The following is a 20,563-nucleotide window of genomic DNA, read 5'->3' on the forward strand; positions in this document are numbered from 1 at the left end:
ATTTGAAAATTATCCTTGTTAATGTCATCAAAACTACCACCTAATCCAAAGACTACTTCAACTTAACTTCTAGGCAATGTTCTTGTTGAAATTCTCCTTCCTTTTTTCAAGGTTCCTCATCAGTCTCCTTTACTAGTTGCTCTTTGCCTACCTGATTATTAAATTTTGGGAGAAACCTCAGGGTTCTTTCCAAGGCTCTCTTGTCATTCTACACGTATCCCTTGGGTGATCACATTTACTCCTTAAGGCATTACCTACATCTATTCCAGTGACTCTCAAACCTATATTTCTATTCCAAACTTTTCTCCCCAAGCTATAACCACATATCTAACTCCTTACTAGACTTCTCCATTTGGAAGTCTTGTGCAACATCTTATTCAGTATAAAACTGAACTCATTTTTCTTTCAAATACTGATTTTACCCTAGTGCTCCTATCAGTAAATGGTTATACAGGTTGAGTATCCCTCATTTGAAATGCTTGGGACCAGAAGTGTTTCAGATTTTTTTGGATTTTGGAATATTTGCATATATATAATGAGATGTCTTGGGATGGGATCCGGGTCTAAATGAAATTCATTTATGTTTCATACACACCTTATAAACATATTTTTAATAATTTTGTGCATGAGACACATGATCCATCACATGAGGTCAGGTGTAGAATTTTCCACTTGTGGGGTCATGTCAGTGCTCAAAAAATTTCAGATTTTGGAGCATTTCAGACTTTGGATTTGGGATGCTCAACCTGTATCTGTCCCACTGCTTAAGTCAAAATCTGTTAGTAATACTTTTCTCATCCCTCACCTTCATTCATGTCTTTACCCAATCACCAACTCTCTCATAAAATTCTTAGATAAATCCACTTTTTTCTATCCTTTCTCTAGTCTAACCCACCATTGTCTTTATCCTGGATAACTTCAGTAGTCTCTTAACAGGTTTTCAGTAATGAATCATCATTCAAAAGTAACAGAGATCTTTTTAAAAATGCACATCTGATTATGTCACTCCTCCTGCCCTTTGGCTAGAGCCCCCAAATTTTTAACATGGTTTGAGATAGCCTAAATCTAGCTCTGTAATCTCATTTTGCACCACTTCCTTCCTTGTTTTCTGCTCTAGCCAGATTGAGTTTTCTTGAGTTGCTTAAGTATACAACCTTCTCTCATCACCAGGCTTTCAAACATGCTATTATTTCCTCTGCTCACACCACTTATATTTGCTTTTCTTCCTTTAATTCCAATTTATCCTACAAGTTTTCAGCTTAAATGTCAGTTCTACAGTGAGTTTTTTCCTGTCCCTATAACATGCCTCCATAGCACCCTGTATTTCCCATTCCATAACAGTTATCACACTTATAAATTATTTGTTAGCATTTCTGAATTTCCTTTGAGATCATACCATGAACTTTATGAAGGCAGGGATAGTGTTAGTCTCATACACCATTGTGCCCCAACTGCCTAGCACAAGGTTTTGTATTTCAAGGTATACGAAAAGTATGATGATATCATTAAACAGAAATAGAGAATTCAGAAAGAAGGGTGGATTTGGAAAGCAAAGAAAAATAGTGTGAGGAATAAAAGGGAGGTTTGGTTAATTACATAACCACTGAAAGACTAATTGGGGAATCAACTAATATCCAATTCTACATTTATGCTACAAGGATTTTAATAATTTCTGAATCTTTGAGGGATTAAAATCTTAATTATTAATCCCAAGTCTGTAAGTGATGGTTTAAGTAGGAAAAAAATCTATCTATGGCTGGTTTATTTAACATGTTCAATTTAAGTTCATTTAAAATTCAACAAAATCTTCACTGGGTACTTACATGACAGGATTATGCTATATACTCAGCAATGGGGAAACAAACATCAGTTTTTAAAGATTGCCTGACTACTACTAGTAAGTACATCCATGGAAATGATAGCATATTAACTAAGCCAGTAGGCCCTAGAATTTGCCTGGGTCTAAATCCTGGTTCCACTACTTACTAGCCATATAATTTTGGGCAAATTACTTTCATTCTTTGTCCCTCATTTCCGCATTTATAAAAAGGAGACGTTAATAGTACCCACTACAAACGACTGTTTTGAGTTATTAGGTAAGTTAATATGGAAACTGTTTGGCCTAATACTTGGCACACAGTGAACACCCAATGAGTGTTAGTAGTTAATATGATAATTATAAGGTATAATTTAAAATTTAAGAATATGAAACAGAAAATTCCCTTTAATAAACAATAATCAGTAGCATGTAAACTTTAGTTCTATATTCTTATCAGAAGTGAAAGTAAAGATATAATAGGAAATAAAGGTTAATGAGAAATGAAGAGACACATTCAGAGAAACACAGAAATTAAAAGGAATCATGAAAGAAGAGACACAAGGACAGAAAGAAACATTGGTGAAAAAAACCCCAAACAGTTGTGTTATATGAACGCATAATAGGTAACCCACCAATGAGCAGCCCTTGTTCCTGAATTTACAAGGTGTGTTGTTATATATAACACACTCAGAATAATTCTATAATATTTTTGGAGAAGGAAAGCATAGTTATGAATAGCCCTACATGTAATTATAGAATAAATAATAGTTTTAAGGAAGTATTAGAAAGGATAAAATTTTCTAATGGGAATTTCATCTTAAAATTATTTGTAGTCAGTTAATGATCTACATAAAAGAAACTACAAAAATGACTAATTGGATTCCTAAAGATTCTTTCTTGTCAAAAATAATATGTACGTGTGCTGTGGCTAAACTTTTGTTCTTAGTCCAAAGCAATGTTCTTAAAACTTGTATTTCCTTGGAAACACATGTCCTTTATATACATACTGTAGAAAGATCAAACTCTCACTATGCAGGTTGAGGTCTAGGGAGAAGGGAAAGCACTAAATAGGAATGCACCTCTGGATTTTGGTGGGGTGGGGGGGAGGCAGATAGAACTGATTTTAATCTCGGCTACCTACTAAAAACTGGACAAACCAAATTAAGAAAATAAAAAGAGATAATGTTAAGAACTAATCTTAGTTCTAGACAGAAAAGCATCAACTGGTTATGTTATGGATATTATACCACAATAAAAAATGTATCAATTGGTAACTACATACAGGATAAGTATAGTTTACAGTTAGTCTTTGTAGTCAAACCTATTTTAACTAAGTTGAAAGAATGAATCAGAAAACAAACTCTAAGGCCACATTCAACATTTGTTTTCAAATATAAGACTGCAAACACTTTCTTACCTCAAAGTCATCATCATCTCCTTCAGTGTAATGTGAATGGTTGTCTGGATTATTCATTTTGTCCAACAGTTCAACTGCTAGGGCCCTAGAGAGACCTGGCTGCCCAACAAAAGTATGCTAAGTAAAAACAAAACAAAATAAAACTTCATGACATCTACATCTCATACAAAATGTTATTTGCACTTATTCATTCAGTAACTAGCAGAGACAAGCATATGGAAGCCTACAAATAAACTAAAAATATATTAGTAAAAATATTATTCAGAGACTCTATAATTATATATTATATATTATAAAACTAAAGAGCCTTCATGAGGTAAGTTTAGAACATGAATAATTTCTCTCTATAAGGTTATCTAACATATATTAGGTTGTAAAATTATAACTTTGGCTATACCAATGACATTCATTACTCATGTCATTATACTGATATGCAAATAAATACTATGGTATAATCCATAATCACACAAGAAAAAAGCATGTATGTTGTACATTAGCTTATATTTAATTCAGTAAAATTATGTTAATGCACAGACATATATAATTAACTATTATGACATTTAAATAAAGCTTTCTTAGGTTGTTGTAACCACTGACTTTTTCTAATAAAAAGTATTTTACACACATATATACACACAGAACATTCTATAAATTTACATAAGAAGCCAAGAAAAGCAATTAATTTTATATGACAGCAACATTTTAAAGAGTTTTCTCTAAGGCAGGGGTCAGCAAATTATAGCCCACAGGCGAAATCTAGTGTGTTACCGCTTTCTGTAAATAAAGTTTTATTGGGTATTAAAACTATACCCATAGGTGTGTACTGTCTATGACTGCTTTTAGTGCTACAATGGTAGAATAGTTGTGACAGAGACTATATGGCCCATAAAGTCTAAAATACGTACTATCTGGCCCCTTACAAAAAGTTTGCTGACCCCTACTGTAAGACATCACTAACATTTTTATATTAAAAACCTAAATACTTTTGTTCTAGTGATATCAAATTACTATATGACTACAGTAATCCTTCTGTAATTTCATTGACTTACAGTCAGAAGTCTTTCAGCAGTTGGTCTTTTTTTGGGGTTTTTGGTTAGTGCTATTTTGACAAAATTATGGAATGTTGATGACCTTCAAATAAAAAGAGACATGTACAAAAATATTTCATTAATATTAGTTTTTTGGTGTTACTTAATAAAATGAACACAGGAGCAGTTAGAAAGTCTGAAACACATGATTTTCTTCTTTGGTCTCTTAGTTCTATATAAGCCAAAAAACTAAACCCAAAGTACAGTATATTTCTCGGAAAAATCTGTGTCAGTTTTGTCTCTAAAATAAAATGCAATCGGTAACAGAACAGTAATATACAACCTCTAAAAATTACACTAAAAACTACAAATAGGCTGTGTCATTTATATGATTCATGATCTTTTCTAGGTACTATGTTAGGAGTCAAAATGTCCTTTTCTCACTGCCTAATTTATATAGTATGTAAATGTTTTCCTATGCCAAAAGTGTTAGATGACATGGAGGAAAGCTGGGTAATGTAAGAGACAATATAAATCCTAAAAAGGCTACAGAATTTCTTAGGAAAGAGGGAGCAATTTTAGCAACCAGAAGGGTTTTCCTGTTATCTGCACTGCTGAAGTGGGGAAAGGAAGAAAACATAAATGAAATGAATCTGGTTTTGATTATTAATTAATCACAAAAAGAGGTATTTCTACCATTGCCAAGATTCCACTGGAGAAGAAACTGAACAAGAACTCTATGAAGAATAACCTCAGTGATTAGCAATGACAACAACCACACAGCAGTTCACTGCAGAGAAATCAAATCACTGCATTACATTTAATGGTTTGTGACAGAGATAACATGAAGTCAGACAGCATTTGAGCAGAGTAAAGGTTCTCCCGTGGTAATGGCTGCTCTGGAATCTGTAAATTTAGCACTTGTAGCTAATGGTTATTTATTGTTGAATGAATATACGGTCATTCCTACCATAAAGCCCATCAGTTCCAGATGCCTAGGAACTTAAGGGCAACAGGGAACAGGAAGAAATTACTGTCAGTACAAAAGAATACAGCTAGCAGTAGGATATAAACTCCTTTATTTCCAAGTGTGATTTGCCTTTCATTTCTGGCATCATCCTAAATAAAATGGCCTGGATCCTAAATAAAAATATGGGAAGACAGGCTATTGAAACATAAAGCAGTGGCACAGAACCTGTTTGGGAAGGGGCCTCTTAGAATCTGAAATAAGTTATGGACTGTCCCCCCAGAAAAATGAATATACATACAGAACTTGGGGTGCTCAGTGAGCCTCAAGAGATCCAAGTAATCTAGATGAAGAATTCCAGAATTTAAAAATTTGGAAACTTGGATAGGCAAGCTGCTTTACTTTGTAAAACAAAAAAGAGATTAGGATGAAAATAAGTAATAATCTTCTTGAGTATTATGGAAGGAAGGTATAGAAAACCAATACAGACTGGTTTTAAGTGTCATGATATCTGGGAAATTTTTCATATCACCTTCCATTAAAGTCAACACATGATTAATGGAAGTAAAGGAATACAGAGTAAAAACAGATGAATCCTCCAAATCTTAATGTATTCATTTCAAATCTTTTCCTTACCACACCTCTTACCCAAGCTTCCAAAAAGCTAAGAAAATGACTGAACTTTACGAGAACACTGGACTACAAAGGAATACTGACCAGAAAATAAACCTAGATCCTTGTCATAACTCTGCAAGTAGATTAGCTGTGTAACTTTGGGCAAACTGTTGAAGGTCTCTGGGCTTCAGTTTCATCATCTATAAACAAGGGAACTGAACTTGTGTCTCTTTCAGTCGTAAAGTTCTAAAAAATAACCATGTATTTTCTTTCTTTTTTTCCTTTTTTTTTCAGTATGCCGTCTTTACTTTATTTATATAACCTGGATTAAAATTCACCATTATTTTTCTGATCCTCATTATATCTCCTTTATAGCCTACAATTCCAACTCTCATATATTTTCTAACTCACCATTTTGTTTTGTCCTTTAGTTTTGGAGGCTGAAAGTTACTTTTTGACATTAAGAAGAGAGCCCTGAAATAAAAAGTTCAGTTAAAGAGCAATACCAAAATACTTTTATTATTACAACTAACAATCCAGAATGAATATTTTGTAACAAATTTATATAAGACTACTACATATGTAGGCACTGATGAAAACTGCCTTCAAATGTGGAAATCTCATTTTTTATATTTTAGAGAGCATATGAAAAATTTCTCCTGGCTATAAAGAAGATCTTTAAATTTCAAATAAGCCCTTATTCACAAAGCAAAGCTTCCAAATGTTAGAGGAGGGTTTTGTTACCATACTGTTACATATATAAACACACATCTATATAATTTGTCATTCTGTAACACATAGAGATATGTTCCTCTAACATTAATTGTATGTTTAACCAAAGACTAGCTTCTACAATGATTTTGGGTGTGTAGGCAAATTATATCTACTTCTTGATCCATTTACTTTTGTGGACAATAATTTCCCATATTCTCACATTACACATAAGCCATGCAAGAGGAATTTGTCTATGAATTCACCTTTGATCCATTTTCCTATGAATTATTGGGGTATAAGAATAGAGGATTTAAGAAGGAAGTTCTAAAATGCCCTATTGCAGTACTTCCTAAAAAACCCCTTCCAGGTTTCTTGTTAAAAATTAAGTGATTCAATGAAAAATTGAAAAGGAAAACTTACATTCCCACCATCCTAAGATATTATTTAAAAATTTCTGCTGTTCTTTATAGTCTTTATCTAAATGCTTACCAATTACTACATTATTATAATTACATTAGCTAATAACTGTATTTTGCTTTTTTAACTAATAATCCATTTTCCATGTTGCTTTGGTTTATACATACGTAATAGCTGCCCTTAACTGCTAAATAATTTGCTTAACAATTCACTAACTATTGATTATTTAGATTTTTTCTGTTATCCTGAATTGGATAATTCGTAGTTTTTTCTTTTCTTGGATTATTTCTGAAGTATAATTTCCTAAGTAGTGGAATCACTGAAACATTTAGTATTGCCTTTAATAACATCAAAGTATTTTCCTAAAGGTCTGTGCTTATTGGCATTCCAGCTAAAAGCAGACATCTTTTAACTTGTATATGTTTAGTTGTTTGTGAGGTCAAACAGTTTTCCATATTTCTTTAGTATCTGGTACTTGCTCATAAGCAATCTATCTTTTGCCTACAGACTTTGAATGAGTTCCTTATGTAGTATATACTAATCCATCATCGATCATATATCAGAACACTTTCCCCATTATATTGAATTTCTTTTTAATTTTATACCATTTTCTTTAAAAGTTTAAATTTTAGCCCAATTTATCTTTCCCATCAAAATATCAAAAAGCCTTTTCAAAAGCCCTCAAATATCTTTTTTCTCAAAGACAATATATCCTGAAATGTAAATGATAATTATACTAAGCATAGGTACCTCTTCATTATCCCTAGACAAAGTAAAAACAAACAAAATCAAATGAGAATATAAAAAAATCTCATCTGTATCCTATCATTTACTTATAATTCCACATAGGACAAAAAAAGAAAGATCAATTGGTAAAAGAATGGAAATAAAGACTCAAAAAGACTTTTTTAATGATGATAATGGCCATATACCAGTATGATTATTAAGGGAAATTTGTTTTATGGAAAAGCTTCAAACAGTATAGACAACTCTATGTTGTTTTGAGAGTAGCAATAACATACAGTGAGTTTTAGATGAGATTACCCCTGAATCCCTTTCAACACCTTTACTACTTTGACGTACTTAAAAATGAGCTTATAATACCTGAATTATCAGTATTTCACTTTCCCCAAAGCCTTTATTAATAACTGCATTGGGTGGTCTGGCCTGTTAGCTCACTTGGGAGAGCATGGTGCTGGTAACACCAAGGCCACAGATTTGGATCTCCTTACTGGCCAGACCCCCCCCCCCCAAAAAAGAAAAAAAAAAACCCTGCATAATTGTAAATAATGAGAACACCTCATTGGATGAAGATCAAACATAGGTGGTTGAAGTTCTCCAAGTTCAATTGCTGTTATGCCTACTGCCCAGATATCACAGAGTTGGTTGTAGCCACCATTCTTTTCTACCGCTGCAACTTCTGGAGCCATCCTAGAATAAATCAATAAATATAACAATTTTATTTTCTTTAAAATGATATGAAATCTGGTACTTCTTGTTATAATCACTAGACTTCCAGCAGGAAGGAGGCTGAGAGGTGTTCACTAGGAAAGAAGAAACTTTGCAAGGAAAGACAAATAATTATCACACACTCTCTTTTAAAATTCATTATTTAAAAATTTTGAATCCCCTCCTCTGAATGCTGATGCTCTGAGGAAAATTCTTGTTGTCTTTAGTTGCTGCTTTGTGAATCTTGATATGTAATATGGGAAAAGAAAAGCAACCAAAACCAAAACCAAAAACATTGTGAAGGTCAAAGAAAAGTTCCCCAAATAAGTGAGACTTAAAGAATGAATTAGCAGGGAGTGTAGTGGGGTGGGGAGCCTGGACATTTCAGTCAGTGGAAACAAGTGCAAACTCAGGGAGAAAGAGAGAGCACATGGAGCCCCTGGAGAGCCTATAGGACAGTGCTACTCAGTGCGTGATCTACAGACTGGTATGAAGCCATACAGTTCTGGTTATCAGTTTGTGATAAGTACAGAAACAGACAGTAAGAATCTACTCTTGTCCAACTGCATGACTGTTTTTCAGTATTTCATTTTTATTTTAATTTACAAAAGTGTAAGTCTGTGATGAACAGGAAATGATAAAAAATTGTCCTGCACAATAGATGCTTTGAGAAGGCTGAGAAAGTATTTGGAAAATACACCCCAGAATAGGGGCTTAATCATGAACGACCTACTGATTATACAAGGAAGTTTTGACTTTATCATGAAAATGATAGGACCCAGTAAAAACTTAATTATGGGGGCAAACTTAATCTAAAACTCATGGCAACATGAAGGATAATGTGAGAGGAAATAAAATTAGTCAGGCAGATGAGTTAGAGGACTATTTAAAAAATACAAGAAAAAAAAAAAAAAAAGAACTTTCCAAAGGCAGTGGCAGAGGGAACTTAAAGGGGCTGATTTAAGATATTCATCTGAGTATAAAACGCTTGTGGATATCAAGTAGATTTATTGTCAAAGAACTGTTGAACATATAGAAGACTGAAGGTCAAATGAATAGCTGAGTTGGAGTTGCAGGGAGTGAGTCGTACATACTGATGGCATCTGAGGTTATAAAGTGTAGATAATATTGTACAGAGGAAATATTCATTTTTAAAAAACTTGTTACTATTTTCAAACTAATCAATTTATAGAATAACCACTGTCTTCCTTGTGAAGAAGTGTAAATGAGTGGTTTATGAATAACCACAAGGTACAAGTTGCTTTCATATGCATTTACAAAAATTATATTGATACATTGTCTCTCAACTTAAGTTTGGTTAAGGATGAAAAATATGCATACTAAAAATGCCAACATGTAGATGTATTATATTATACAAGCGCTATATACACAATAATGGGTATTGGAGTAAAGAGAAGAAAATGATCACCATGGAGATGACTGAAGGCAAGTTATACAAAGGAAAGAAGCTGAGCTGAGCCCAGAAAAAGCAAATTGGTTTCATCTTCTCTGCCCACCGGAATCAGTTAGTAGCGGTTAACTAGCAAGCCAAGCAGACCAACGCTGTTCAACTTCCTGGCTCAATGGGAAACTGAACTGTGATGAATCAGTCTGCCACAGGTGAAGAAAGGCAGAATTGTGTGCCACTCTTAAGAATGGGCAGAACTTATGATAAACAAGGAAAATGGTATCCTAGGAAGGTAATAAAGCTAAAGTAGCAGTATTTCACCTGGTACGGTCAGGGTACAAGAAACAAACAATTTTGACTAGAGAAGAGTGTTCACAAGGAAGACAGTCATAAAAAAAGACTGAGGACAGAAATGGGCATGTGATGTAGGAAATTCTATAGGTAATCTAATTCATCTATGTTCTCATTTAACTTTTATTTAAATAATATTTATTGTGGCTTTTTCTGTTATTAAAAGTGATGTGTTGACTGAAGAGAATTTGGAATACACTAAAAAATATGGAAAAAACAAGTTAAGCATGCCCACCCAAAGGAAGCCACTGTTTCACATATTTTCATCCATAAGTTTTACTTAAACGCATACAGAGATATTTATAAAATGATATTAATTGCATACATTAATTTTAATACTGCTTTTTTGATTAACAGTATGTCATGAGCCTATTCGTTGACCAATCACCTTTTACAACATTTTTAATACCAGCATATTATTCCATTGAATTGAATACGTGTGCATAATTTCCTTGACTAATTCCTGTTGCATATTTCCCCTCAATTTTTCATTATTAAAATATTGTGATAAAGCTCTTCATATATAAATCCATATACCTCTCTAATAAATTACTGTAAGTGGAATTATTGAGACTAAAGAACATAAACATTGCATATGGTTTCTGAAAATCACTTTTGCCAAATTATCCTTCAAAATTGTCTTACCCATTTCCACTTCTACTGTCAAATATTTAGTGACAGTAGGTATTACTTATTATTCCAAATATTTTCCAATTTGATAGAAAAGAATGTCATATTTATGTTTTCATTCATCAAGGGAAACATTTTTCATATTTTATGACATCTTATGTATATTATTTTAATAACTGCTTCTAATGAGATATGCTTTTTATTGACTTATAAGAACTTACATATTAAATATATTAAATCTAGATTGGCATATTTTAGCCAATATTACTTATTTTTTTCACTGGCCTTTTAACTTTGTTTAGGCTTGTGAACATATAAGTTTTAAATTTTCTGTAGTTAAATCTATCAGTCTTTTCCTTTAAGGTTTTATGTTTAATACTAAGAAAGGCTTTCTCAACTCTTAAAGCAGATAGCTATTAATAGTTATTTTGGTTTCGTTTTTATATTTAGTTAACTATTTCTATATAAAATTTATTCTGGCATTAGGTATGAAGTATGGAGATACTTTAAATTTCTTTCCAAGTGATAAATTATCCAAACATTGCATATTAAAGAATCCAACCTTTCACACAAACTTTAAATGTCACCTTTTATAACATTCACTAAGTTATTTCAGATATCATGGTCTATTACTAGGCTTTCTATTGTATTTTGATCATCTGTCAGTAAAAAAGTGGTTTTTATTTATTTATTTTTTAATTTATTTTTGGCAGCTGGCTGGTACAGGGATCCAAACCTGTGACCTTGGTGTTATAAGGTAGTGCTCTAACCAACTAAGCTAACTGGCCAGCCCAAAAGCAGTATTTTAGAAATATTATTTTGTCAATAATTGGTTGGATACACTAGGAGTGCGGTGGCTGGTGCAGACTAATGGTAAGCAGGATGTATGAATTTTAACAATCAGGAAGTGAAGTCCTAGAAAGGGTAAGAAAATTACAAGAGATTATATGAATCTTTCTTTTGAAAATGTCATACCTATGAGTTGCCTCAATAAAAGATCCCAGGGACAACAGAAATTATTAGCATTATATAAACAGGAAAGATGGGCAATGAAAACAAGAATCAAAGTTCCCCAACCCAGTCAGACTTATGACAGTATCAAGGAGCATGCAAGTTTCCCTACTTTCAATTATTACTTGTATTACCAAGTATTGAGATGGATCACAAACAATGAAGAAATGAAAATGCAAATTCAATCACAGTTGTCTTACCAATAAGGGGTGCCAATGAAAGATTTTCTCTTTGCAATGGTAGCTGTTATTTTTGCAGCCACACCAAAGTCAGCTGGTGAGGAAAAAATAGATCAGAAAATTTTAGTTCTTTTCAATACAACAACCAACATTTCTAAGTTTCACCCTTAGGCATGACATTATCAATAATTCAGATATTAATTTTAGTGGAATGTACATAAATTGAATATCTAAATCTCTTCTTGCTTGATTCATAACAAACCCATTAGAAGAAAAGAATTTATTGAAATTTTACTAGAATGAAAATGTACTTTATTGAGAACAAAGTTAATATTTTTATTGTATGCACACAGAAGTTAATTTGGAAAAAAAGCAAAAAATAAAACAGACGGGGAAAACACACACCAGGATTCCTTTTATATCAACACAATAAGGTTAGCATATTGGCGCTATTTTAAAAATTCCTTTCTTCTATTGTTATTAAACATGGTTGTAAAAAAACTAAGTATGCATATAGTTCATTTTTGTCACTTAACACACCAGGGAATTGTACTTTGACATATTTTTCATAAATATTAATGACCGAATAATATTCCATAAATAGATTTATCACAGTTTAACAGTCTTTCTATTCCTAGGCTTATGTCTCCATTTTTCTACTGTAATTAATATTATGATTAGTACTTCTGTGAATATGGGTTTTCCATCTTTAGGATTAATTTCCTTAAAATGAGTCTCAGGAGGAAAATCACTTTTGACATAGATGCTAAACTTGTATAATATTAATTCTCATTTAAAATTTTACTAAAATTTTCTGGAAAAAATTTTAGGAACTTGAAATAACATACCTAATTTCACATCACCATGGTCTGTCAACAAAATGTTTGCACCCTAAAACAAAAATACAAGTACTACTAAATCAGCATCATAAGATTTCTTCCGATAGAATTAGCAATTTAAACATATGAAATGAACTTACTTTGATATCTCTATGCATTTTGCCTTTAGTATGCAAATAGGCAAGACCCTGAAATTAAAAAAAAAAAGTATGCATTAGCAGAACTGCAAACCTAACTCCTACATTTTCTACTTAAATTATTATTAAATAATAAAAACTAGAATATCTTTTTTTCTAGTGAAAAAACTTAGATGAGTTTCTTTTTACTAATCAGTGTTTACTATATCTTAAACATTTCTAATTCATTTTCTGGTAAAAATCAGAAATATCTTACTAAAACATTATCACCATATCAAGATAATAAACATATCCATCATCCCCAAGTTTCTTTATGCTGTGCTCACTTTATATATATATATTTCCTTTCTTTGCTTATTTTGAGTTTAATTTGGTCATCTTTTTCTAATTTCTTAAGGTAGAAGTGAAGGTATTGAGAGCTTTCTTCCTTTCCAATATAAGTGTTTAGTGCTATAAATTTCCCTCTAAGTACTGCTTTAGTAGCATCCAACAAATTTTGACATATTGTGTTTTCATTTCATTTGGTTCAAAATACTATTTCTCTTTTGATTTCTTCTTTGACCCATGGGTTATTTGGCAGTGCTTTATTTAGTTTCCAAATCCTTAGAAAAATTCCAGATATCTTTCTATTAATTGATTTTCAATTTATTTGCATTGTGGTCAGAGAACATACTTTGTATGACCTAAATCCTTTTAAATTTATTGAGCCACATTTTATGACCCAGAATATGGTCTATCTTGGTAAATGTTCCATGTGGACTTGAAAATCATATATATTCTGCTGTTGTTGGAAACAGCAGTCTAAAACGTCAGGTCAAGGTGGTTGACTGTGTTGGCAGTCCACTATATCTTTACTGATTTTCTATTTGTTCTATCACTTATTGTGAGAGGTGTCACTACTGTCTGATTATAACTGTGCACATGTCTATTTCTCCTTGAAGGTCTATCAGTTTTTGCTTCATGTATTTTGAAGTTGTGTTATTAGGGGCATTTAGGTTATGTCATCTGGTGAAATGACTTTATCTTTAGTAGTAGCCTTTGCTGTGTATTCTGCCTTGTCTGATATTAATATATATCACTCCAGCTTTCTTCTGAATACTATTAGTATGGTAAAATCATTTTTTACTTTTGATCTATTTGTTTCTTTATAAAGTATATTTCCTGTAGGCAGCATCAAGCTAGGCCTTGTTTTTTTCTATTCTGACAATCTCTGCCTTTTAATTAGAGTGGTTAGACATTATATTTAATGTGATTTCCAATAGCACTATGTTTAAGTCTATCATCTTGCTATTTGTTTTCTTTTTGTCCCATCTGTCCTTTGTTCTTTTTTTGGTCTTTCTCTGTCTTCTTTTGTAGTATTTTTCATGTTTCAATTTTATTTCCTTTTGTTGGCATATTAGCTATAAATGTGTGTGTTTAGTTGTTGCTGTATGGTTTAGAGTACACATTACCTTCAACTGATATTATACCACTTCACTATGGTATAAGAATCATGTAAGAGTATAATTCCACCTCTCCTCTCCTGGTCTATATTCTATTGTTATGATACATTTTATTTATACATGTTATAAACTCCACAACACATTGTACTTAGCTTTGCTTCAAAATCTTTTAAATGGACAACTAATAAGAAAGAAAACACATATATTTACTTATATATTAAACTATGTGGTTACCATGGGTAAAAGTATGCTCTTCATTTCTTTGAGAAGATCTATATTTTCTTCTGACGTCATTTTAATCCTCCTGGAGAACTTACTTGAACAATTCTTGTAGGATGGGTCTGCTGGTGATTAGTTCTTTCAGCTTTTATAAGTCTGAAAAAACCTTTATTTTGCCTTTGTTTTTGAAAGACATTTTCTCTAGGTGTAGAATTCTAGGTTGTCATTTTCTATTCAGTAATTTAAGCTTGAAGGGAAAGCTTAGATTTTCCACTGTCTTTTCATCTGCATTGTTTCCAATGATAAATCTGCCATTATCCCTGTCTTTGTTCTTTTGTATACAATATGTCCTTTTGTTCTGAATGCTTTTAAGATTTTCTCATTATCAAATCAGCAATTTGACTATAATGTGCCTTAGTGTGATTTTTTTTTTTTTTTCATGTTTCTTGTGCCTGGGGTTTGTTGAGTGCTTTGGATTTGTGGTTAATATTTTCATCAAATTTGGAAATTATTCAGCCATCATTTTTTTCAAATACTGTCTTCTGTCTCCCCTTTTCTCTTCTCTCTTTCAGGAATGCCAATAATGCCAATTACACACCTATTATGCCAGTTGAAATTGTCCTACAGCTTAATGATATGCTTCATTTTTAAAAAAATCATTATTTCTCTTTGTGCTTCATTTTGGATATTTTCTATCGCTAGGCCTCAAATTCAAACTAATACATTTTTTTTTGCAGTATCTAATCTGGCATTAATCCCACCCTTTGTTAAATCCATCAGACATTGTGGTTCTTATCTCTAAAAGCTGGATTTGGGCCTTTTTAAAAATAACTTTCATATCTTTACTTAACTTGTTAAACATCTCACATACAGTTATTATAATTGTTTTAATGTCCTACTCTGCTATTTCTAGCATCTCTGTCAGTTGTGGGTTGGTTTTATTGATTTTCTCTTTATTATACTTCTTTGCATGCCAGGCAATCTTTGATTGGATGCCAGACATTGTAAATTTTACTTTTTTGGGTACTATATAGTCTGGATTTTTACAAATACTCCAATTCTCTAAGGCATTCTCCATTACTCTATCCTTAATACTCTACCTGCCTTGGTCTCCCTAAAACCCACCTGGGTTCTTCTTCTCTATACCATGGCCTGGAAACTTTCCCAAGGCCATAAACTGGGGCAATCATAAGGCTTCCCTTATTCATTTCCTACCTTTCAGGCCTCACTGTCCTTCATTATCTGATGTTCAGTTTCTTGAAAACCATTATTTCACATATTTTGCCTACCTTGTTTGATTATTTTGGGTAGCACTGTAAATCTATTCCCTTTTACTTCATCTTGACCAGATGTGGAAGTCTGTCAGCATGATAGAATTTTAAAATTGGAACTAATCTTGGAAGTCATCCCTTCCAAAGCCTCATTTTATACTTGGGAAACTATTACCATATGAGGTGAAGGTCATATATCAGGGCCAGAGTGTAAATCTAAGGTTTTTTGTATTTGTTTTTCACTTCATTCAGTATTCTGCCCATTACTTGAAGAAACAATAAAGTTTGGAAATTAAAATATAAAAAAAAAAATTTGTCAATTATTCTATGCTGAGTGTATTAGACTTTTATGTAGATACAATAGATTTCTATGTTACGTGAATACTACAGAAATATATATACACACATGTACATAAATACTGAAGAATTTATTTTCATTTATCTCATAATAAGATTTGGCATGGTATGTCTTTTAAAGCATGTGGAAACCAACACTTTTCAAACTGACTAGAGCTTTCTCTTAGATCAGGTCAATCTCCCAGTTTCTAAAATATGGAAGAAAAACATATAGAACATCAATTTCACTTTGAAACAAATTACACAATCTAGGAAATGTAGGGATAGAAGCATCAATTAACAATCTTTAGTTGTAAATTACCAAAATAAAAAACATGATCATTATGACTTATCCCTCCTATTAATTTAAATGTCTTAAAGTATATGAACAATATTGTTAATTGCTAATTTTCTCAATAAGTATTCTTTCAGGGGACTGAAAAAATAAATAAATTGGGAGAAATGCCACATATCCTATACCCCTATATTGAAGATTCACAATCTACCGTAGCATACTAAAAGCTCTCACTGGCCCTAAAGAAGCAAAGAAACTTTTGTTTAATGCAATGTTAACCAAACTTATAAAAAGGGATTCTGCTATCAATGACACTTATTAATATCACATAAACTAGGGTTTCCAGATAACACTCTGGGTTATTAGTGTGCAAATATAATTCATTTTGGGAGAAATGGTAAAAACCCTTACTGTTATGAAAGAGATTCCTTTTACTGCTATAAAACTTGAAGAGAAAGCTTAGACAATTTGTTACAACTGACACCTATGGCTTTCCTTAGCTTTGTAGCAATTTAGGGCCAAGTGCTACAAAGTAGAATGCCATACATGACCATGGTATATATCAGCATTAAAGTAGAACACCACATAAGACCATTGTGTATATCAGCATCAGCTTAAATGATTTCCTGTGACTCATTCATGAAAGGAATAACTAGTTTCACAGAATTTTAATATGAGAGGGTAGAAGAAAAATCATTTTGGTTTACCCTTTCGCTTTTTGGTAGACCAGCATTTTATAGTTACCAGCTCTGAAATTAGAAATGCTTTCCAACTACAGAAGCAAATGTAGTACCTGTAAGGTTTCTCTGCATACATAGGCTATTTGCAATTCTGATAATGGTCCAGTAACTAGAAAGAAAAAGAGACCACATTGTTATACATTTGAAATATTGGTTAAAAACTGTCTTCTTTAATAATGACAAACTATTATAAAACTTCTGTATATACAGCTGGATGACTTCTCTTCTGACCAAGAGCATATATTATTTTTGTAATCAAGAAACAAATACAAAAGGTAACATTAAGAATTTTAAAATGTACTTTAAAAATAAAAGATTTACTCCATAACAACTTGGATCAGTGAAAATATTAAGCACCCATTATGTGCAAAGCATAGTACTAAGCATCACAGGAAGTTTTATAGAAAACAATGGACATGATCTCAATCCTGAACAATTTTTCAAAAATAAAGCCAAGAAACTGGATAAACATACATAACTAATTACAGTTATATAGAGAAGTAGAGAACCATAAAGAGACTGGTTGTTGAAATATACTGAAAAGCATCATATACTTTTATAAAGGTCAAGATATTTCTTTAGTATAATTCTTTACCACACCTATCAAAACAGGGAGGCTTGATCCAGTACTTTATCTAAGAATTTAAAAAGTAACCAGGTCACGTCTGGCAACCAGATCTCTCACTAATATGAAATACAAAATCCTTCGTATGCAAGTACCCAACTAGAGGCTTTGAATCTATGCCTTTTAACACCATGAGAGAAAATCTGGACTGTTGTCTGCTGACAATGAAACCCAATCAGGTACTTATATGCAATCTTTACATAGAGAAATATTTTATTGCATATTTTAATCACTGCTTATCTACACCTACTCAGGAACATAAAATTTGGATGCTTAGTAAATTGATGGAATAGTAGTAAAAGAAGGGAAGCCACATTATTAACATTATCTATAAGTATAGATGCTCTTGATTACTATGCTTCTAGTACACTATTTACAGGGATGAATATTTCTTAGATTCAACAAATATCAGTTTTTAATAATAAAAAGTAGAAATTTTATGAAGAAATAACATTAATGTCTCAAACATATTCTTTAAACTTAAAAGGGAAAGTAGTAAAAAATGCCACTTATATAGTTTGATTTTATCTATATTCATTTTTCTAAATTTAATTTTTTAAATAAAGGAATTTATTTTTTAATCGACACATTGTACTTATTTGTGGGGTACAGAGTTATATTTCGATACATGTAATACATTGTGTGATGATCAAATGAGGGCAATTAGCATATTCATCATCACAACATTTTATCATTTGTAATGAGAACATTTGATTTCTCATCTAGCCATTTGAGAACATACATAAATTATTGTTAATTATAGATGCCTAGCACTATAACACACCACCAAAACTCATTTTTCCTATCTAGCTGCAATCTTCTGCCCATCAACCAACCTCTTCCCATCCCCCACTCACTTACTAGCCTCTAGTAGCCACAATTCTACTCTCTACTTCAAAAAGTCCAACTTATTATTTTTTAGCTCCCACATATGAGGGAGCACATGCAATATGTATCTTCCCGTGCCTGATTTATTTCACTTAATATGATGTCTTCCAGGCTCATACGTGTTGCTACAAATGACTGGCTTTCACTCTTTTTCATGGCTGAGTAGTATTCCATTGTGTATATATACCAAATTTTCTTTATCCACTCATCTATTGGTGGGCACTAGGTTGACTCCATATTTTGGTTATTGTGAAGAGTGCTACAATAAACAAGGGGGTGCAGATATCTCTTCAGTATTCTAATTTCCCTTCCTTTGATTTTATCTATATTCTTAAGGATTCACATTTTGTAAATGTGTGAATGGATAAAAATTATAATTATTAAATAAAAACATTTCATATAAAATATCATAATTCTTAATAAAATCATAGGAGAGAGTTTTACGTCAAGTGACAGAGAGCTGTTTGCTACTAATAGTTCTTTAAAATCAACACAGTAAAATAAAGAAAATAGTCATTTTAGTATGTTACAATATATAAGAACATGAAAGACTACTAAATAAGAGAATAAAACATTTCTCTTTTTTTAAAAAAATGGGATTAGTTTTTATTTTAAAAACTTTTAAGAGGTAGTCTAAATCATAATGTTTTGTGTATCTGTAATATTTATGCAGTGTTAAACTTTTTTAAAATAAAGAGGCAGTGATCAGAGCTCAAGCATTAGTCAGGACTGTTTTTTTGCTATGGGTTATTGGTTGTGACAAAATTAGGTAAGTATTATATTCTTAAATTTATAATTAAGTAATATATCAATACATTTTTACTCTATTTCAGAATATTATGACCTGCTTTCCCACCCCTACAGGTAATGATTTATCAGTTTGGTATGTATCCTTTCATTTTGCTATGCATTTACATTCATATGCATACTTATAAAAATATAATATTTAATAGCCTAAGTATGATCAACTATGCTATACATATTCTTAAGCAGATATATTCAAGTCAATATATATGAAGCTACTTCATCTTTTTAAGTGCTGCACAGTATTCCATAGTATAGGTACAGTGTAGTTTATTTAACCAGTGATCTACTGATTGACATTTATGGAATAACACTGCTGTTTTTACATTTACTGTGGCTGCTTTTGTAAACTGCATGACTAAAATTTGGTAAGCTTTCCAATATAAAGATATCAGCAAAAAAAATTTTGAAAAAAGGACTGGCCAGTTAGCTCGGTTGGTTGAGCACTGCCTTATAACACTAAGGGCACAGGTTCAGATCCCTGTGCCAGCCAGTCTCTCTCTCTCTCCCTCTCTCTCCCTCTCTCTCTCTCTCTCTCTCTCTCTCTCTCACTCACACACACACACACACACACACACACACACACACACAGAGTTTTAAAATACTTCACATAATTCAGAACAATAAGTTATGCATAGTTGCAATGCAAGTTTTCCTATACCATATCTATGTTAAACAAGGAAAAGAAAAATTATTTTATAAGGATCCATGTTTAGTCTCATAAATTCTAGAAATTCAAGAAATTGTCAACAACAAAACAAATCAGAAGCTAAACTATAGAGTCAAAACTAAAACTATTTCTAAATAGTATTAACAAAGTCAAATCCAACTTAGAAAATTGCCTAAATTAACAGAATGCTAAATAAAATACTCCAATTTTTAAGAAAAACTATATATTTTAATATAAAAATATTATAGTAACAAGTAGTAAATTGCTTTTCTGGTTAACAGGTTAAGTTACT

The 20,563-nt window shown here is 32.0% G+C and overlaps 1 protein-coding gene across 1 annotated transcript in view; it reads right to left on the reverse strand.

The window, feature by feature from the left end:
• MAP4K5 (mitogen-activated protein kinase kinase kinase kinase 5) overlaps positions 1 to 20,563 on the reverse strand; it is a 106,655-nt gene that overhangs the window by 33,949 nt on the left and 52,143 nt on the right. Inside the window, exons 6-13 of the mRNA XM_063088839.1 lie at positions 17,338 to 17,393; positions 12,985 to 13,032; positions 12,854 to 12,896; positions 12,027 to 12,099; positions 8,277 to 8,408; positions 6,258 to 6,320; positions 4,286 to 4,367; positions 3,237 to 3,353 (exon numbers count right to left, since the gene is read on the reverse strand). Coding sequence (XP_062944909.1) covers positions 3,237 to 3,353; positions 4,286 to 4,367; positions 6,258 to 6,320; positions 8,277 to 8,408; positions 12,027 to 12,099; positions 12,854 to 12,896; positions 12,985 to 13,032; positions 17,338 to 17,393 — 614 coding nt within the window. The remainder of the gene's footprint in view (positions 1 to 3,236; positions 3,354 to 4,285; positions 4,368 to 6,257; positions 6,321 to 8,276; positions 8,409 to 12,026; positions 12,100 to 12,853; positions 12,897 to 12,984; positions 13,033 to 17,337; positions 17,394 to 20,563) is intronic.

The sequence above is a fragment of the Cynocephalus volans genome, chromosome 3, assembly GCF_027409185.1.
Source record: "Cynocephalus volans isolate mCynVol1 chromosome 3, mCynVol1.pri, whole genome shotgun sequence".
Lineage (NCBI taxonomy): Eukaryota > Metazoa > Chordata > Mammalia > Dermoptera > Cynocephalidae > Cynocephalus > Cynocephalus volans.